Source organism: Bombina bombina, chromosome 3 (genome assembly GCF_027579735.1).
Source record: "Bombina bombina isolate aBomBom1 chromosome 3, aBomBom1.pri, whole genome shotgun sequence".
NCBI lineage: Eukaryota > Metazoa > Chordata > Amphibia > Anura > Bombinatoridae > Bombina > Bombina bombina.
The window spans coordinates 113,309,893-113,329,729 of NC_069501.1; the positions used below are offsets into that span (position 1 = coordinate 113,309,893).

The 19,837-nt window shown below is 42.2% G+C and overlaps 2 protein-coding genes across 3 annotated transcripts in view; one reads left to right on the forward strand and one right to left on the reverse strand.

Annotated features, from left to right (window-relative positions):
• LOC128652233 (trifunctional purine biosynthetic protein adenosine-3-like) overlaps positions 1 to 19,837 on the reverse strand; it is a 124,017-nt gene that overhangs the window by 66,530 nt on the left and 37,650 nt on the right. The window contains exons 8-9 of the mRNA XM_053705171.1: positions 19,671 to 19,756; positions 18,335 to 18,491 (exon numbers count right to left, since the gene is read on the reverse strand). Of these exons, the coding sequence (XP_053561146.1) occupies positions 18,335 to 18,491; positions 19,671 to 19,756 (243 nt within the window). The remainder of the gene's footprint in view (positions 1 to 18,334; positions 18,492 to 19,670; positions 19,757 to 19,837) is intronic.
• Positions 1 to 19,837, forward strand: part of DNAJC28 (DnaJ heat shock protein family (Hsp40) member C28) — a 128,135-nt gene that overhangs the window by 23,961 nt on the left and 84,337 nt on the right. The window lies entirely within an intron of this gene.

The following is a 19,837-nucleotide window of genomic DNA, read 5'->3' on the forward strand; positions in this document are numbered from 1 at the left end:
TTGCACGTATATATATATATATAATTTGTTTTAGCACATCAAAGTAACTAATGCAGTTGTAAAACAGCTAAAGTAGTTGTACAACTCCATGCATTTAGGTGTTGCAAAAAATAAGAAAAGCAATTTACAAAAGCAATTTGGGCTGCCATACATAGTAGATACTATCACTATTTTGTCATAGTTGCTTCCATTGAAAGTAATAGCTGTCACAATTATTTGGGACCCGCCATAAAACATGAGCAGCTCAGCTTTTAAGTGGATTGAGAATGATGACTCTGTGTTCTCTCAGATTTATCCTCTATGATAAATCTGAATGGTCTCCATTCCCTTGACTGAGCATGCAAAGCTGCAGAGGTCACAGATGGAACCAAGCAAAAGGAATGATGTCCATGGAAGCCACCATCAGACCAATCACCTCCATGCATTGAGCCACAGATGGACGAATAGCAGATTGGAGAGAAAGGCAAGAAGCAAGAAGTTTGGATTTTCTGATGTCCGTCAGGAAAATCTTCATGGACAGGGAATCTGATTGCCCTTAGGATACACACTCTTGTAGCTGGAACAAGAGAACTCTTTTCCAGATTCACTTTCCACCCAGGGGAACGTAGAAAAGACAACAACATCTCTGTATGAGATTTTACTAGATGAAAAGATGGCACCTGATCCAAGATGTCGTCTAGCTAAGATGCCACTGCAATTCCCTTGTCAGGGCACAGGTAAATACATATATATATATATATATATATATATATATATATATATGTGTGTGTATGTCAATAGGACAGGGAAATGTGTTTATGTATGAAACCATATTTTTATCAGATATTACTGGAATAAGGTTTAAATTCTGATGTCAGGATTTGACTCAGAAAACCCCACAAATTGAATATACATCTCCAGGCTGAACTACAGACAGCATGTCCCAAGAAACAAAAGGGAAACATTTGCTTCTTAATTAGGAAGTGCAAAACTCTGTACCCCATGCTATGAGTAAGGATGAGGTGTCTGGAATACCCTCTTGAAGCTGGTCAAAATCATAGGGAAACAGTTTTTATGCACATAGGTGTTAATTGCTCCTAAACATCAAATACACTAAAGCAGTTGCTGCCTAGATGAAAATACAAACATGTTTTTGTGAGAATTTCAGCATTACACTTAGGTGCAAAAGACCCCATGTGGTGAGTAAAAGACAAAGAGTCTGGGGAGGATAACACACAAAATGAAAGCACATGGCTCACATTGATTTTAAAACAACTATGTTATAGGCAAGTAGAATACACTTCAACATTATAAGAAAATATATATTTTAATGGATATGTGACAGTCTTTTATATGATAATAAATATAAACACATGAATATATATTAAAATTAAACACATCATATTAAATAGATAATTGCTGCATGGGATATTTATATAGGAAATAAATTCAGAAATTAGTATAGATTAAATAACCATTTTAATAATCCCATATTTCAAGTGCATATATATAACATAAATTTTCTATTTTTCAGATGGATCGTAGAGGAGTGCATGCAGGCAGAACTATTGGAAATATAAAAATAGGCTGTTATTTGTATAGAAATGCCAGGATACTGATAAAATTATAATGCATTTTAAGCTAATAATTAGCAGTATTAAATTGCCTTAATATAATACAATGTTAATAATATAACATATTTGGTATCAGAATAATCAGAAAAAATATATATAATTGGGGTTATATATGATTAATGCAGAGAGTGTGATCTGATTAAATAATCATGTTATGAGAATAATTAACTTGTCAAAAATGCTTAAGAAATGTAAAGGTGAATTTGTTTTGGCTGTATGTCTGCTGCCACCTAGGGGCCAATGCCGGTGGGACAGTTAAGGGAATTTAACTGTTCAAAAGATGCGTTGCCATGGTAAACATGCTTCAACTCTAAGGGCGGACCAGGGACAAGCACGAGTGCCAATCCGAGACAAGGAGGGCCACCCATATTCATCACCTATGATGGAAAAGAACCCATATAAAGTGATTGCAACAGAGAGAAAGGACAGATCTCTGCTGAACTAAACTTGTAAACTGGTTCCTGTTGGGCGTGAAATACCATTTACTCAAGCAAAGCTGATCTATTCTTCTCATTGACTGCAAATTATACTTATTGGTATTTTCTGAGGTGAAAATATTCCTATCAAGGAATATTGGATATGGATTTGGTACTCTTTTTGATAATGTATTAAAAGATTGCTATAACAAATAGATTTAAAGAGCAGATTGTACTTTTAAACTGTGTGTCATTGTTTTGGATAGTTCTTAGCTGACCTGATTGTATGCAAAAACAATTTAAAATAAGCATTCATTGTTGCTGGGTTTGACAGAGTCAGAGAAATAAATTGTATTTTAAATTGGTAGTCACAGCCTATATATTGTTTAAATCTGTATTTGATAGGCTAAGTAACTTATCTGTGCAAGTTCTGATATTGTAAATTAATATTGTATTAGGATAAATTGCAGTTAAATAGCAGAATATATATATATTATCCTATTGATTATAAGCAGTGTTAGAATTGTATCGCTTGGATGTTAAAAGATAAAGATTTTAGTCTCTTGTAAACTGAATGAAAAGCTATTTGTAAATAAGGCTGGTTTTAAAGGTAAGCGTGTATGAACTTTGCATAGCATATTTAAATAGTTTTCAAGCGCATATAATATTGTGTCATATTCTGGTATTGCAAATATATTTCAAAATGTTCATGGATATTAACTAAATAAAAGAATTCAGGTATTTATATTAATTGTATGGTTTCTAGTAGATGCATGTTGGTTAAGGGTTTCTATTTTTAAGGATAATTATTAAATATATTGAGTTATAACCCTGCCATAAGCTGATATATTATTTGGAGAGCACTACTTAGATTTTCATAAATATACTGACACCCTGGGATCTGATCACTGCCAATAGAGCCCCCAGAACCCTTCTGAATATTCTGGGAGCTGTGGCTAGCCCAAATGGAAGTGCAACAAACTGGAAATGCTTGTCCAGGAAGGCAAACCTCAGAAACTGGTGATGATTCCTGAGGTCTATGGTCTTCATGAACTGACCTTCCTGAACCAAAGGAAGAATGGAACGAATAGTTTCCATCTTATAGGATGGAACCCTGAGAAATTTGTTGAGGCACTTTTGGTCTAGGATGGGATGAATAGAATCCTTGACCCTGTTCCCCTGAAGGAACTGGAATAATTACTTCCAAGAAGGATAGGTCCTTTACGCAGGGTAAGAAGGCCTCCCTCTTTACGTGGTGTGTAGATAGTCCTGACAGGAGAAATCTGCCCCTTGAAGGGCAAAACTTGAATTCTATTTTGTAACCCTGGGATACTAAGTCCACAGCCCACAGATCTGGGACATCGCGTATCCAGGCATGCCGAAAAAGAGAAAGTCTGCCCCCCACTTGATCCAAAATTGGATCGGGGCGTACCCTTCATGTCGATTAAGAATCAGTGAAAGGCTTCTTGTTTTGCTTTCCCTTATACCAAGACTGACTGGACCTCCAAGAGGTCTTGGCTTGCTCTGGTTTGGAAAAAGAGGAGGAAGACTTTGGTCCCTTAAAGTTACGAAGGGATTGAAAATTAGATTTCTGGCGACCCTTAGGTCTATTCTTCTTGTCCTGAGGAAGCAAAGATCCATTTCCTCCCAAATTTCAGAAGTAACTTCCGCCAAATCAGGCCCAAATAAACAAAAAAGACCCATTCTTTTTGGTTTCTTCCCATATGCAGTGCCCCAAAAAATGTTCAGCTACACATATCTCCATTAATATTTGTGCTATTCCACAGAGGGATTAACCCTAAAAGTGTGGGTACCCTCTAACCTAGAAGGGAAAGCACTTACCTGTGGATCCTGCTCTGTCAGGCAGGGAATAATTTCTAAAGGTGTGGCAGATTCCTCCACTTTTACCAGTGACCTGTAGAAAAGAAAGACCAGAGTAACCAACCCTGGCTTTCTATGAAGGGGTAGCAATAATGTTAGAAATAAAGCAAAGACTACTTTGCCGCTTTCTAACTGCTAAAAGCCACCATTACTCTTACTAAAGAGATTAACATGGACACAGCATAGCCCCAATCCTTGCTTGCTGGGAAAAGTACCCATGAAAGGATTAATATCTTCAGACACCATCTTCGCACATCCTCCATTGACAGAGGCAAAGAGAATGACTGGGGATTATGGATAAGGGATGTTACACTTAACAGCTTTGCTGGGGTGCTCTTTGCCTCCTCCTGCTGGCCAGGAGTTGAATAACCCACTAGTAATTGGAATGACGTTGTGGACTCTCCATGCCATAGAAAAGAAAAGGAGAGGAATCACCCTGAGGAAAGCAGTCTCCTATCTCGCTGATCAGTGTCACTAAAGAGGTGATGTTTTATGCATATGACAAATTATTCATGGTATTTACATAATGATATGTACATATTTTTTTCATTTTACTGAGCTAATTAAAGGGGCACTGAACCCAAAAATTTTCTTTTGTAATTCAAATTGAGCATGCAATTTTAAGCAACTTTCCGATGTACTCCTATTATCAAATTTTCTTCATTCTCTTGGTATGTTTATTTGAAAAGCAAGAATGTAAATGTAGATGCCGGCTCATTTTTGGTGAACAACCTGGGTTGTCCTTGCTGATTGGACAGCACCAATAAACAAGTGCTGTCCATGGTTCTGATCTAAAAATTTAATGGCTCCTTAGCTTAGATGCCTTGTTTGTCAAATAAAGATAGCAAGAGAACAAATAGAAATTGATAATAGGAGTAAATTAGAAAGTTGCTTAAAATTGCATGCTCTATCTGAATCACAAAATAAAAAATGTGGGTTCAGTATCCCTTTAAAAAAGGTGCTTTATAAAAATTCGGTATCCACATACTAAGGAACAGGTTTTCTGTTAAGGACTGTTGAATTAAAAAAAAATCTTGACATTATGCCTTTTTTTTGTATTATTTATTTACTTATTGTTTACAAATGCTTAATAGTGATGGGTGTGTGTATGTGTTATTTACTCCATAATGACAATAGCAAGTTTTCACAAACTCACCTGTGAGTGCTTGTGTCTGCTATTACTGCCTGAGTGTGTGTGTGTGTGTATGCCATTGCCTATCTATCCCTGCTTGTGTATGTGCATGTATCTGCCTATGACTGTCTGTATATGTGTATGCCTATCTATCCCTACCTGTGTGTGCATGTATCTGCCTATTACTGCCTGTGTGTGTGTGTGTATGCCTATCTATACCTGCCTGTGTGTGCATGTATCTGCCTATTACTGCCTGTGTGTGTGCATGCCTATCTATACCTGCCTGTGTGCATGTATCTGCCTATTACTGCCTATGTGTGCATGTATCTGCCTATTACTGCCTGTGTGTGTGTGTGTGTGTGTGTATGCCTATCTATCCCTACCTGTGTGTGCATGTATCTGCCTATTACTGCCTGTGTGTGCATGTATCTGCCTATTACTGCCTGTGTGTGCATGTATCTGCCTATTACTGCCTGTGTGTGTGTGTGTGTATGCCTATCTATCCCTACCTGTGTGTGCATGCATCTGCCTATTACTGCCTGTGTGTGCATGTATCTGCCTATTACTGCCTGTGTGTGTATGTATCTGCCTATTACTGCCTGTGTGTGTGTGTGTATGCCTATCTATCCCTGCCTGTGTGTGCATGTATCTGCCTATTACTACCTGTGTGTGCATGTATCTGCCTATTACTACCTGTGTGTGCATGTATCTGCCTATTACTACCTGTGTGTGCATGTATCTGCCTATTACTGCCTGTGTGTGTGTGTATGCCTATCTATACCTGCCTGTGTGTGCATGTATCTGCCTATTAGTGCCTGTGTGTGCATGTTTCTGCCTAATACTGCCAGTGTGTGCATGTATCTGCCTATTACTGCCCGTGTGTGTGTGTGCATGCCTATCTATCCCTACCTGTGTGTGCATGTTTCTGCCTATTACTGCCTGTGTGTGCATGTATCTGCCTATTACTACCCGTGTGTGCGTGTATGTCTATCTATCCCTGCCTGTGTGTGCATGTATCTGCCTATTACTGCCTGTGTGTGTGTATGCCTATCTATCCCTGCCTGTGTGTGCATGTATCTGCCTATTACTGCCCGTGTGTGTGTGTATGCCTATCTATCCCTGCCTGTGTGTGCATGTATCTGCCTATTACTGCCTGTGTGTGTGTATGCCTATCTATCCCTGCCTGTGTGTGCATGTATCTGCCTATTACTGCCTGTGTGTGTGCATGCCTATCTATCCTAGGGTTGCCACCTCGGCCATGTTTTCCTGGACACTTATGAGTTAGACATGCTGCAGGGTGTTCAGAGGGAAGCATGCATTGTGCTGCTGGACAGCAAAAAAATAGTGATCCTGGACAGCATTATTCAGGTTCCTCCCTGCACACCTTGCAGCATGTGTAACTCATAAGTATCCAGGAAAACATGGCCGAGGTGGCAACCCTAATCTATCCCTGCCTGTGTGTGCATGTATCTGCCTATTACTGCCTGTGTGTGCATATATCTGCCTATTACTGCCTGTGTGTGTGTGTGTGTGTATGCCTATCTATCCCTGCCTGTGTGTGCATGTATCTGCCTATTACTGCCTGTGTGTGTGTGTGCCTATCTATCCCTGCCTCTGTGTGCATGTATCTGCCTATTACTGCCTGTGTGTGTGTATGCCTATCTATCCCTTCCTGTGTGTGCATGTATATGCCTATTAGTGCCTGTGTGTGCATGTATCTGCCTATTACTGCCTGTGTGTGCATGCCTGCCTATCTATACCTGCCTGTGTGTGCATATATCTGTCTATTACTGCCTGTGTGTGTGCATGCCTATCTATCCCTGCCTGTGTGTGCATGTATCTGCCTATTATTGCCTGTGTGTGTGCATGCCTATCTATCCCTGCCTGTGTGTGCATGTATCTGCCTATTACTGCCTGTGTGTGTGTGTGTATGCCTATCTATACCTGCCTGTGTGTGCATGTATCTGCCTATTAGTGCCTGTGTGTGCATGCATCTGCCTATTACTGCCTGTGTGTGTGCATGCCTCTGCTTATTACTGCCTGTGTATGTGCATGCCTATCTATCCCTGCCTGTGTGTGGATGTATCTGCCTATTAGTGCCTGTGTGTGCATGTATCTGCCTATTACTGCCTGTGTGTGTGTATGTATGCCTATCTATCCCTGCCTGTGTGTGCATGCATCTGCCTATTACTGCCTGTGTGTGTGTATGCCTATCTATCCCTGCCTGTGTGTGCATGTATATGCCTATTACTGCCTGTGTGTGCATGTATCTGCCTATTACTGCCGTGTGTGTGTATATGCCTATCTATCCCTGCCTGTGTGTGCATGTATCTGCCTATTACTGCCTGTGTGTGTGTGTGTGTTTATCTGTCTATTACTGCCTGGGTGTGTGAATGCCTATCTATACCTGCCTGTGTGTGCATGTATCTGCCTATTACTGCCTGTGTGTGTGTGCCTATCTATCCCTGCCTGTGTGTGCATGTATCTGCCTATTACTGCCTGTGTGCATGCCTATCTATACCTGCCTGTGTGTGCATGTATCTGCCTATTACTGCCTGTGTGTGCATGTATCTGCCTATTAATGCCTGTGTGTGTGTGTGTATGCCTATCTATCCCTACCTGTGTGTGCATGTATCTGCCTATTACTGCCTGTGTGTGCATGTATCTGCCTATTACTGCCTGTGTGTGCATGTATCTGCCTATTACTGCCTGTGTGTGTGTGTGTGTGTGTGTGTGTATGCCTATCTATCCCTACCTGTGTGTGCATGTATCTGCCTATTACTGCCTGTGTGTGCATGTATCTGCCTATTACTGCCTGTGTGTGTATGTATCTGCCTATTACTGCCTGTGTGTGTGTGTGTGTGTGTGTGTGTATGCCTATCTATCCCTGCCTGTGTGTGCATGTATCTGCCTATTACTACCTGTGTGTGCATGTATCTGCCTATTACTACCTGTGTGTGCATGTATCTGCCTATTACTGCCTGTGTGTGTGTGTATGCCTATCTATACCTGCCTGTGTGTGCATGTATCTGCCGATTAGTGCCTGTGTGTGCATGTTTCTGCCTAATACTGCCTGTGTGTGCATGTATCTGCCTATTACTGCCCGTGTGTGTGTGTGCATGCCTATCTATCCCTACCTGTGTGTGCATGTTTTTGCCTATTACTGCCTGTGTGTGCATGTATCTGCCTATTACTACCCGTGTGTGCGTGTATGCCTATCTATCCCTGCCTGTGTGTTCATGTATCTGCCTATTACTGCCTGTGTGTGTGTATGCCTCTCTATCCCTGCCTGTGTGTGCATGTATATGCCTATTACTGCCCGTGTGTGTGTGTATGCCTATCTATCCCTGCCTGTGTGTGCATGTATCTGCCTATTACTGCCTGTGTGTGTGTATGCCTATCTATCCCTGCCTGTGTGTGCATGTATCTGCCTATTACTGCCTGTGTGTGTGCATGCCTATCTATCCTAGGGTTGCCACCTCGGTCATGTTTTCCTGGACACTTATGAGTTAGACATGCTGCAGGGTGTTCAGAGGGAAACATGCATTGTGCTGCTGGACAGCAAAAAAATAGTGATCCTGGACAGCATTATTCAGGTTCCTCCCTGCACACCTTGCAGCATGTGTAACTCATAAGTATCCAGGAAAACATGGCCGAGGTGGCAACCCTAATCTATCCCTGCCTGTGTGTGCATGTATCTGCCTATTACTGCCTGTGTGTGCATGTATCTGCCTATTACTGCCTGTGTGTGTGTGTGTATGCCTATCTATCCCTGCCTGTGTGTGCATGTATCTGCCTATTACTGCCTGTGTGTGTGTGTGCCTATCTATCCCTGCCTCTGTGTGCATGTATCTGCCTATTACTGCCTGTGTGTGTGTATGCCTATCTATCCCTTCCTGTGTGTGCATGTATATGCCTATTAGTGCCTGTGTGTGCATGTATCTGCCTATTACTGCCTGTGTGCGCATGTATCTGCCTATTACTGCCTGTGTGTGTGCATGCCTGCCTATCTATACCTGCCTGTGTGTGCATATATCTGTCTATTACTGCCTGTGTGTGTGCATGCCTATCTATCCCTGCCTGTGTGTGCATGTATCTGCCTATTACTGCCTGTGTGTGTGCATGCCTATCTATCCCTGCCTGTGTGTGCATGTATCTGCCTATTACTGCCTGTGTGTGTGTGTGTGTGTATGCCTATCTATACCTGCCTGTGTGTGCATGTATCTGCCTATTAGTGCCTGTGTGTGCATGCATCTGCCTATTACTGCCTGTGTGTGTGCATGCCTCTGCTTATTACTGCCTGTGTATGTGTGTGCCTATCTATCCCTGCCTGTGTGTGGATGTATCTGCCTATTAGTGCCTGTGTGTGCATGTATCTGCCTATTACTGCCTGTGTGTGTGTATGTATGCCTATCTATCCCTGCCTGTGTGTGCATGCATCTGCCTATTACTGCCTGTGTGTGTGTATGCCTATCTATCCCTGCCTGTGTGTGCATGTATATGCCTATTACTGCCTGTGTGTGCATGTATCTGCCTATTACTGCCGTGTGTGTGTATATGCCTATCTATCCCTGCCTGTGTGTGCATGTATCTGCCTATTACTGCCTGTGTGTGTGTGTGTTTATCTGTCTATTACTGCCTGGGTGTGTGAATACCTATCTATACCTGCCTGTGTGTGCATGTATCTGCCTATTACTGCCTGTGTGTGTGTGCCTATCTATCCCTGCCTGTGTGTGCATGTATCTGCCTATTACTGCCTGTGTGCGTGTATGCCTATCTATCCCTGCCTGTGTGTGCATGTATCTGCCTATTACTGCCTGTGTGTGTGTGTGTGTGTGTGTGTATATGCCTATCTATACCTGCCTGTGTGTGCATGTATCTGCCTATTAGTGCCTGTGTGTGTGCATGCCTATCTATACCTGCCTGTGTGTGCATGTATCTGCCTATTATTGCCTGTGTGTGCATGTTTCTGCCTATTACTGCCTGTGTGTGTGCATGCCTATCTATACCTGCCTGTGCATATATCTTCCTATTACTGCCTGTGTGTGTGCATGCCTATCTATCCCTGCCTGTGTGTGCATGTATCTGCCTATTACTGCCTGTGTGTGTGTGTGTGTATATGCCTATCTATACCTGCCTGTGTGTGCATGTATCTGCCTATTACTGCCTGTGTGTGTGCCTATCTATCCCTGCCTGTGTGTGCATGTATCTGCCTATTACTGCCTGTGTGTGCATGTATCTGCCTATTAGTGCCTGTGTGTGCATGCATCTGCCTATTACTGCCTGTGTGTGTGCATGCCTATCTATCCCTGCCTGTGTGTGCATGCATCTGCCTTTTACTACCTGTGTGTGTGTATGCCTATCTATCCCTGCCTGTGTGCATCTATCTGCCTAGTACTGCCTGTGTGTGTGTATGCCTATAAGTGCCTGTGTGTGCATGCATCTGCCTATTAGTGCCTGTGTGTGCATGCATCTGCCTATTACTGCCTGTGTGTGTGCATGCCTATCTATCCCTGCCTGTGTGTGCATGCATCTGCCTTTTACTACCTGTGTGTGTGTATGCCTATCTATCCCTGCCTGTGTGCATCTATCTGCCTAGTACTGCCTGTGTGTGTGTATGCCTATCTATACCTGCCTGTGTGTGCATGTATCTGCCTATTACTACCTGTGTGTGTGTGTGTGTGTGTGCCTATCTATCCCTGCCCGTGTGTGCATGTATCTGCCTATTACTGCCTGTATATGTGTATGTCTATCTATCCCTACCTGTGTGTGCATGTATCTGCCTATTACAGTCTGTGTGTGTGTATGCCTATCTATCCCTGCCTGTGTGTGCATGTATCTGCCTATTACTGCCTATTACTGCCTGTGTGTGTGCATGCCTTTCTATCCCTGCCTTTGTGTGCATGTATCTGTCTATTACTGCCTGTGTATGTGTATGCCTATCTATCCCTGCCTGTGTGCATCTATCTGCCTATTACTGCCTGTGTGTGCATGTATCTGCCTATTACTGCCTGTGTGTGCATGTTTCTGCCTATTACTGCCTGTGTGTGCATGTATCTGCCTATTACTGCCTGTGTGTGTGCATGCCTATCTATACCTGCCTGTGCATATATCTTCCTATTACTGCCTGTGTGTGTGCATGCCTATCTATCCCTGCCTGTGTGTGCATGTATCTGCCTATTACTGCCTGTGTGTGTGTGTATATGCCTATCTATACCTGCCTGTGTGTGCATGTATCTGCCTATTAGTGCCTGTGTGTGCATGCATCTGCCTATTACTGCCTGTGTGTGTATGCATCTGCCTATTACTGCCTGTGCGTGTGTATGCCTATCTATACCTGCCTGTGTGTGCATATATCTGCCTATTACTGCCTGTGTGTGCATGCATCTGCCTATTACTGCCTGTATGTGTGTATGCCTATCTATCCCTGCCTGTGTGGGCATGTATCTGCCTATTAATGTCTGTGTGTGCATGTCTCTGTCTATTACTGCCTGTGTGTGATAGTCTCTGTCTGTTACTGCCTGTGTGTGCATGTCTGTGTCTGTTACTGCCTTTGTGTGCATGTCTCTGTCTGTTACTGCCTGTGTGTGCATGCCTCTGCCTGTTACTGCCTGTGTGTGCATGTCTCTGTCTGTTACTGCCTGTGTGTGCCTGTCTCTGTCTGTTACTGCCTGTGAGTGCATGCCTGTCTATTACTGTCTGTGTGTGCATGTCTCTGTCTATTACTGCCTGTGTGTGATAGTCTCTGTCTGTTACTGCCTGTGTGTGCGTGTCTCTCTCTGTTACTGCCTGTGTGTGCATGTCTCTGTCTGTTACTACCTGTGTGTGCATGTATCTGCCTATTATTGTCTGTGTGTGCATGTCTCTGTCTATTACTGCCTGTGTGTGCATGTATCTACCTATTAATGTCTGTGTGTGCATGTCTCTATCTATTACTGCCTGTGTGACAGTCTCTGTCTGTTACTGCCTGTGTGACAGTCTCTGTGTATTACGGCCTGTGAGTGCATTTTTTTGTATGTTACTGCCTGTGTGTGCATGTCTCTCTCTATTACTGCCTGTGTGTGCATGTCTCTGTCTGTTACTGCCTGTGTGTGCATGTCTCTGTCTGTTACTGCCTGTGTGTGCACGTCTCTGTCTATTACTGCCTGTGTGTGATAGTCTCTGTCTGTTACTGCCTGTGTGTGATAGTCTCTGTCTGTTACTGCCTGTGTGTGCGTGTCTCTCTCTGTTACTGCCTGTGTGTGCATGTCTCTGTCTGTTACTACCTGTGTTTGCATGTATCTGCCTGTTACTGCCTGTGTGTGCATGTCTGTGTCTGTTACTGCCTTTGTGTGCATGTCTCTGTCTGTTACTGCCCGTGTGTGCATGCCTCTGCCTGTTACTGCCTGTGTGTGCATGTCTCTGTCTGTTACTGCCTGTGTGTGCCTGTCTCTGTCTGTTACTGCCTGTGAGTGCATGCCTGTCTATTACTGTCTGTGTGTGCATGTCTCTGTCTATTACTGCCTGTGTGTGATAGTCTCTGTCTGTTACTGCCTGTGTGTGCGTGTCTCTCTCTGTTACTGCCTGTGTGTGCATGTCTCTGTCTGTTACTACCTGTGTGTGCATGTATCTGCCTATTATTGTCTGTGTGTGCATGTCTCTGTCTATTACTGCCTGTGTGTGCATGTATCTACCTATTAATGTCTGTGTGTGCATGTCTCTATCTATTACTGCCTGTGTGACAGTCTCTGTCTGTTACTGCCTGTGTGACAGTCTCTGTGTATTACGGCCTGTGAGTGCATTTTTTTGTATGTTACTGCCTGTGTGTGCATGTCTCTCTCTATTACTGCCTGTGAGTGCATTTTTGTCTGTTACTGCCTGTGTGTGCATGTCTCTGTCTGTTACTGCCTGTGTGTGCACGTCTCTGTCTATTACTGCCTGTGTGTGATAGTCTCTGTCTGTTACTGCCTGTGTGTGATAGTCTCTGTCTGTTACTGCCTGTGTGTGCGTGTCTCTCTCTGTTACTGCCTGTGTGTGCATGTCTCTGTCTGTTACTACCTGTGTTTGCATGTATCTGCCTATTATTGTCTGTGTGCGCATATCTCTGTCTATTACTGCCTGTGTGTGCATGTATCTGCCTATTAACGTCTGTGTGTGCATGTCTCTGTCTATTACTGCCTGTGTGTGATAGTCTCTGTCTGTTACTGCCTGTGTGTGCGTGTCTCTGTCTGTTACTGCCTGTGAGTGCATGTCTTTGTCTGTTACTACCTGTGTTTGCATGTCTCTGCCTATTATTGTCTGTGTGTGCATGTCTCTGTCTATTACTGCCTGTGTGTGCATGTATCTGCCTATTAACGTCTGTGTGTGCATGTCTCTGTCTATTACTGCCTGTGTGTGATAGTCTCTGTCTGTTACTGCCTGTGTGTGCGTGTCTCTCTCTGTTACTGCCTGTGTGTGCATGTCTCTGTCTGTTACTGCCTGTGAGTGCATTTTTTGTATGTTACTGCCTGTGTGTGCATGTCTCTCTCTATTACTGCCTGTGAGTGCATTTTTGTCTGTTACTGCCTGTGTGTGCATGTCTCTGTCTGTTACTGCCTGTGTGTGCACGTCTCTGTCTATTACTGCCTGTGTGTGATAGTCTCTGTCTGTTACTGCCTGTGTGTGATAGTCTCTGTCTGTTACTGCCTGTGTGTGCGTGTCTCTCTCTGTTACTGCCTGTGTGTGCATGTCTCTGTCTGTTACTACCTGTGTGTGCGTGTCTCTGTCTGTTACTGCCTGTGAGTGCATGTCTTTGTCTGTTACTACCTGTGTGTGCATGTCTCTGCCTATTATTGTCTGTGTGTGCATGTCTCTGTCTATTACTGCCTGTGTGTGCATGTATCTGCCTATTAACGTCTGTGTGTGCATGTCTCTGTCTATTACTGCCTGTGTGTGATAGTCTCTGTCTGTTACTGCCTGTGTGTGCGTGTCTCTCTCTGTTACTGCCTGTGTGTGCATGTCTCTGTCTGTTACTACCTGTGTGTGCATGTATCTGCCTATTATTGTCTGTGTGTGCATGTCTCTGTCTATTACTGCCTGTGTGTGCATGTATCTGCCTATTAATGTCTGTGTGTGCATGTCTCTATCTATTACTGCCTGTGTGACAGTCTCTGTCTGTTACTGCCTGTGTGATAGTCTCTGTCTATTACGGCCTGTGAGTGCATTTTTTTGTCTGTTACTGCCTGTGTGTGCATGTCTCTGTCTGTTACTGCCTGTGTGTGCATGCCTCTGCCTGTTACTGCCTGTGAGTGCATGTCTCTCTATTACTGCCTGTGTGTGCATGTCTCTGTCTGTTACTGCCTGTGAGTGCATGTATCTGCCTATTATTGAGTGTGTGTGCATGTCTCTCTCTATTACTGCCTGTGAGTGCATTTTTTTGTCTGTTACTGCCTGTGTGTACATGTCTCTCTCTATTACTGCCTGTGAGTGCATTTTTTTGTCTGTTACTGCCTGTGAGTGCATGTATCTGCCTATTATTGAGTGTGAGTGCATTTTTTGTCTGTTACTGACTGTGTGTGCATGTCTCTCTCTATTACTGCCTGTGTGTGAATGTCTCTGTCTATTACGGCCTGTGAGTGCATTTTTTTGTCTGTTACTGCCTGTGTGTGCATGTCTCTATATTACTGCCTGTGTGTGCACATCTCTCTCTCTATTACTGCCTGTGTGTGCATGTCTCTCTCTATTACTGCCTGTGAGTGCATTTTTGTCTGTTACTGCCTGTGTGTGCATGTCTCTCTCTATTACTGCCTGTGTGTGCATGTCTCTCTCTATTACTGCCTGTGTGTGCATGTCTCTCTCTATTACTGCCTGTGTGTGCATGTCTCTCTCTATTACTGCCTGTGTGTGCACGTCTCTGTCTATTACTGCCTGTGTGTGAATGTCTCTGTCTATTACTGTCTGTGAGTGCATATCTCTGTCTATATAAGAATTTAAAGGGAAATAGTAAAAGATAAAGATATTTTTAGATAATATCAATATATTTGTAAACAACATTGTAATAGAAAAATTACATATTTAAAGGGATATGAAAGTAAAAATTAAACTTTCATAATTCAGGATACACTATAGAATTTTAAGACAATTCTATTATTCTTGTTCTCTTAGTATCCATTGTTGAAAAGCATATGTACATACCCTTAGCAGCAGCAATGCACTACTAGGAGCTAACTGGTGGTTGCCCGCAACACACATTTGTCTCCTGTTGTTTGCTCACCAGATGTGTTCAGCTAGGTCCCAGTAGTGCACTGCTGCTTTGGAGCTGACTTCTAAATGACAGAGTGACATGCAAGGTCTAGGAGGGGGATTTTAGAATCTGTGAGGGGGGCGCATTTGGAATTTTGTCTTGGGAACCAGATTCTCTTTAAACGGCCCAGTAGGCATGCTGTGCCTTATGGTTCCTAAGGAACTCTAATCAGGCCCTAGCACATTCAAGTCAAGTTGAATACTAGGGGGTATATTTATGTAAGTGCAAGTGGACTTGATAAGATGTAGCGTATCATGTCCGCTGCACATCATGTAGCGTATCATGTCCGCTGGTGCAATTCCGCCCCCTGCAGATTTGCGGCCAATCGGCCGCTAGCAGGGGGTGTCAATCAACCCGATCGTATTTGATCAGGTTGATTTCTGTCCGCGGTCTCAGAGCAGGCGGACAAGTTATGGAGCAGCGGTCCACAAGGGGCATCAAGCTCCATAAGGAGCTTGATAAATTGACCCCTAGAAATGTAATGGTAAATTTAAAATCCCTATTGATCCAAGCCATCCAGTTCATAAGGTCCTGCACCTGAACTATATGCAAGTCTGCCCCTCACATGGTTCTCAAGCAAACACACAAAAACCTTCATAATCAAACATGGGTCAGTATGAGCAATATAAAACACGAATGTGTTTTTTGCCATAATTCTTTGAGGGTAAACTTTTGAGTGAAGGCATTTTCTGTTACATTTTATTACCAAAGGCGCGTACTTTTAGCAAATATATGTTTGGGGTGTTAAATGTCTTTTTCTGTAGGACAGTTGGAGAAAGCTATAATTTCTACAAAAAAGGTGCCCTATCACACTACTGTGTTGGAGTCATACTTTAAACTGTTGCTGAAATGGTATCTTATACCACTTAGGGTATCTAAAATATTTTTAACAAGCTTGAGAATATACTGTATATATAATTGTTATTTGAATTGTTGGGGAAGCTGGCTACTACATTTTTTTTTTATATAAAGCTGTTTTGTTTTATTGCATTATATCTTAATTCAAAAACAAGTAAAGGAATGTCCATCATATAAAAGCAGAATTGGTGCTGAAAAAAAGTCTTAGGCCCCCATTTATCATTGTGCGGACGGACATGATCCGCTATAGCGAACCATGTCCGCCGCACATCGATAAATGCCGACAGCATACGCAGGCGGACAGGTTGTGGAGCAGCGGTCTTTAGACCCGTTAATCTTAACGGGACACTGAACCCAATTTTTTTCTTTCGTGATTCAGATAGAGCAGGCAATTGTAAGCAACTTTCTAATTTACTCCTATTATCAATTTTTCTTCATTTTTTTGCTATCTTTATTTGAAAAAGAAGGCATCTAAGCTTTTTTTGGTTCAGACCTGGATAGCACTTGTTTATTGGTGGGTGAATTTATCCACCAATCAGCAATGGGCGTCATTTAAACTAAAATTCAAGCTTTTCAAATAAAGATACCAAGATCATGAAGAAAATTTGATAATAGGAGTACATTAAAAAGTTGCTTAAAATGTGTCATGCTCTATCTGAATCACAAAAGAAAAAATGTGGGTTCAGTGTCCCTTTAAAATCTGTTCAACCGCAGTGCCACACGTGTTATTTTGCCCAAATAAAGCTCTTTAGAATAGTATTTTCATGTTGATCTAATTGTTTTGCACAAATACAAGATTATACAGACACATGAAAAAGTACAGACCTATCTTGATGGCCTTATCGTTTCTGCATATCGCACTTGGCATCGCTATCACTTTTAAAAAAAAAAAAAGTCATATATTATGTTAACAGAAAAACTGGACAACACCTAAACACTTTTATTACTGGCCATTTACACATTTGTATATCAAATGGTAATGGAAGATGTGAAATCTATTTACCTATAGGTCTTCAATGGCACAACACATAATTCTGAACTTTATTTTAGAGGCAGAGGGGGGTGGTTAGGTGTTAGATTTCTTTTGGGTTTTTTCAGTTTAGGCTTTTTTTAAATTTTACTTAGCTTTATTAAACATATTTTTAACTTAGGTGGTTTAGTTTAGAGGGGGGGTTAGGTGTTAATTTGCATTTGGGGTTTATGGTGGCATAGGGGGTAATGGTTAGATAGTAGTGGAGAGGGTATGTGGCGACATAGGGGGTTAATAGATAGTACTTGAGGTGGGTTTGTGCCGGCAAAGGGGTTAATAGATAGGGTTAATAGATTGTACTTGCTGTGGGTATGTGACGGCATAGGGGGTTAATAGATAGTACTTGCGGTGGGTATGTGACGGCATAGGGGTTTAAAGTTAGATACATAGGGGTTAATAGTTAGTTTATTCCAGTGGGTATGTGGCAGTTTAGAGGTTAATAGTTAGCAACTTGTGGTGGGTATGTGGCGGTTTAGATGTTTATTAGTTTAGTGTTAGTTGGCGATCGTGGGTAACTTCGGTTTAGGGGTATTAGGATTAGCGGATAGACAGACAGTTTTAATCCAGGGATCCTTTACTATACATCGCCAATATGGTCAGCAATGCTGGGTGTTGCCAAAGCCAGCATAGCCGGCCAATGGCATATATAGTAAATGCCTCTCGGCGACGCCAGTATGTTAAGAGCTTGGAATATTCCGACAAGCTTGCTCGATAAAGCGGCGGATCCCTTTGAATATCTTGCCGCCTTGTAGCGCTTTCGATCATCAGGGCCTTCGTCTGAACTTCAAATGAGTAGTAGATTTTTTTCTGATAAATGTTAAAGTTATGTCTATTTCCAGCCCCCCTGTATCATGTGACAGCCGTCAGCCAATTACAAATGCATATACGTATATTCTGTGAATTCTTGCACATGCTCAGTCAGAGCTGGTGACTAAAAAGTGTAAATATAAAAAATTGTGCACATTTTGTTAATGGAAGTAAATTGAAAGTTGGTTTAAATTGCCTGCTCTATCTGAATCAGGACAGTTTAATTTGACCTGAGTGTCCCTTTAATCTTGCAGTGCATTGCACAATAAACTAATTAATCAAATTAAATTTGCATATATATATATATATTGTATTTTTTTTTAAAGGTGGTCTTACCATTTGTTTCTTTTTTCTCAAGATAACTCCCACTCAATAATGCCAAAGAAACAGCATAACTGCCCTGACTCCACACAGGCAAACACCTGCATAATTTGTTGTCTATTGCGGCTTGGATAACCTCGTACAGATCATTCTTCAGCCGTGAAAATATGAGCTGCAGGAATATATTACTACTGTTAGGCATATTAAACTGTTTGTGTTGCATATATCACATGCTGTGGTTTTCAATTCTATCAATTGGATAAAATATTTAAATTAACCCCTTAACGACCATGATGTACCCTGTACATCGCCGGTCTTTTAGGGGTTTCCTGCCTATTATAGCACGGGTCTTGCACTTTTATACCCTCCCTCCTGCAGGCCTCCTGAAATAACGCAGTCTCACTGCTTGCTACATCACTGGTCGTTAAGGGGATAAACAAAGCAATTTTCTAATTTTCCAATTCTATGAGGGGAAAACAAGTACAGTTGTTCATGTGGTTTATATTTAACAGCATTTGACATAAGGAAAAGTACTAATATGAGGAATTAAAAAAAAATACTCCCTCTATTAAACACTCTAACATATGGGGGGAAAAAAACTTGAAATAATAAAAAAAATGCAATCAAGAGAATCTTTGAAATAGCTCTGAAATAGTGAAACAGGTGCTTCACTGGGGCAGTAGAGTCTGTATGATTTCTACATGACGGGCATAAAAAACATGCCTCTATAACACCCAGTATACTCACTGCTAGCCCATGACGACACATTTTGTTCCATCCAGCGAGTCTACTTTACCATAATAAAACAGATATCACATGCAAATATTTCACATATACTTAAATGATTTTGGAAGCAGTTGAAATGATTAGTCTGGCCCAGAGGATATGTACTTGCATACCCTTCCTGTATAAATATGTTCACAGGTTTTTCTATAAAGTAATACTTTGTCAGACATTTTGGAAACCTAGCCACCATATTGTAAACGGAAATCCATACACTTTCCTTAGACTGTGAGCCCTTTATTGCAGGGGGCACACAGAGGGGCCAGACATGATTCAGGTGGCACCCTATCCTTGCCAGCCCCCCCTGTGTCATTTGAGATCTGAGACCCCTGTAGTGACACCCCTTGCTTTTCTGCACTGCTAGCAGTTCTTGTTTGACATGAAATTAATGCAACTATCGATGGTAACGGCAGCAATACCCACTAACAAAGTGCCTCAGAAATCAGATGAAGAACTACACAATGAATTTCGAACATCCCTCTCTTTACAATGAGGCCCCTTGACACCCTCAAGACCGCCTATGAATATAAGCCAGTGCCTCAGTATGTATCTATTTAGATCCTCATACCTGGCTGTCCATGTCTTGAAAACCACATTTGAACCCAAGAACCTTTGGACCGTGAACAGTCAGCATTACCCGTGCTCCTAGCACACCTGATCATAAAAAATAAAATAAAACCATCAGCGTAGTGAAGTCATTTTTTATTTAAGTAATATTATTTAGCATTTATTTGT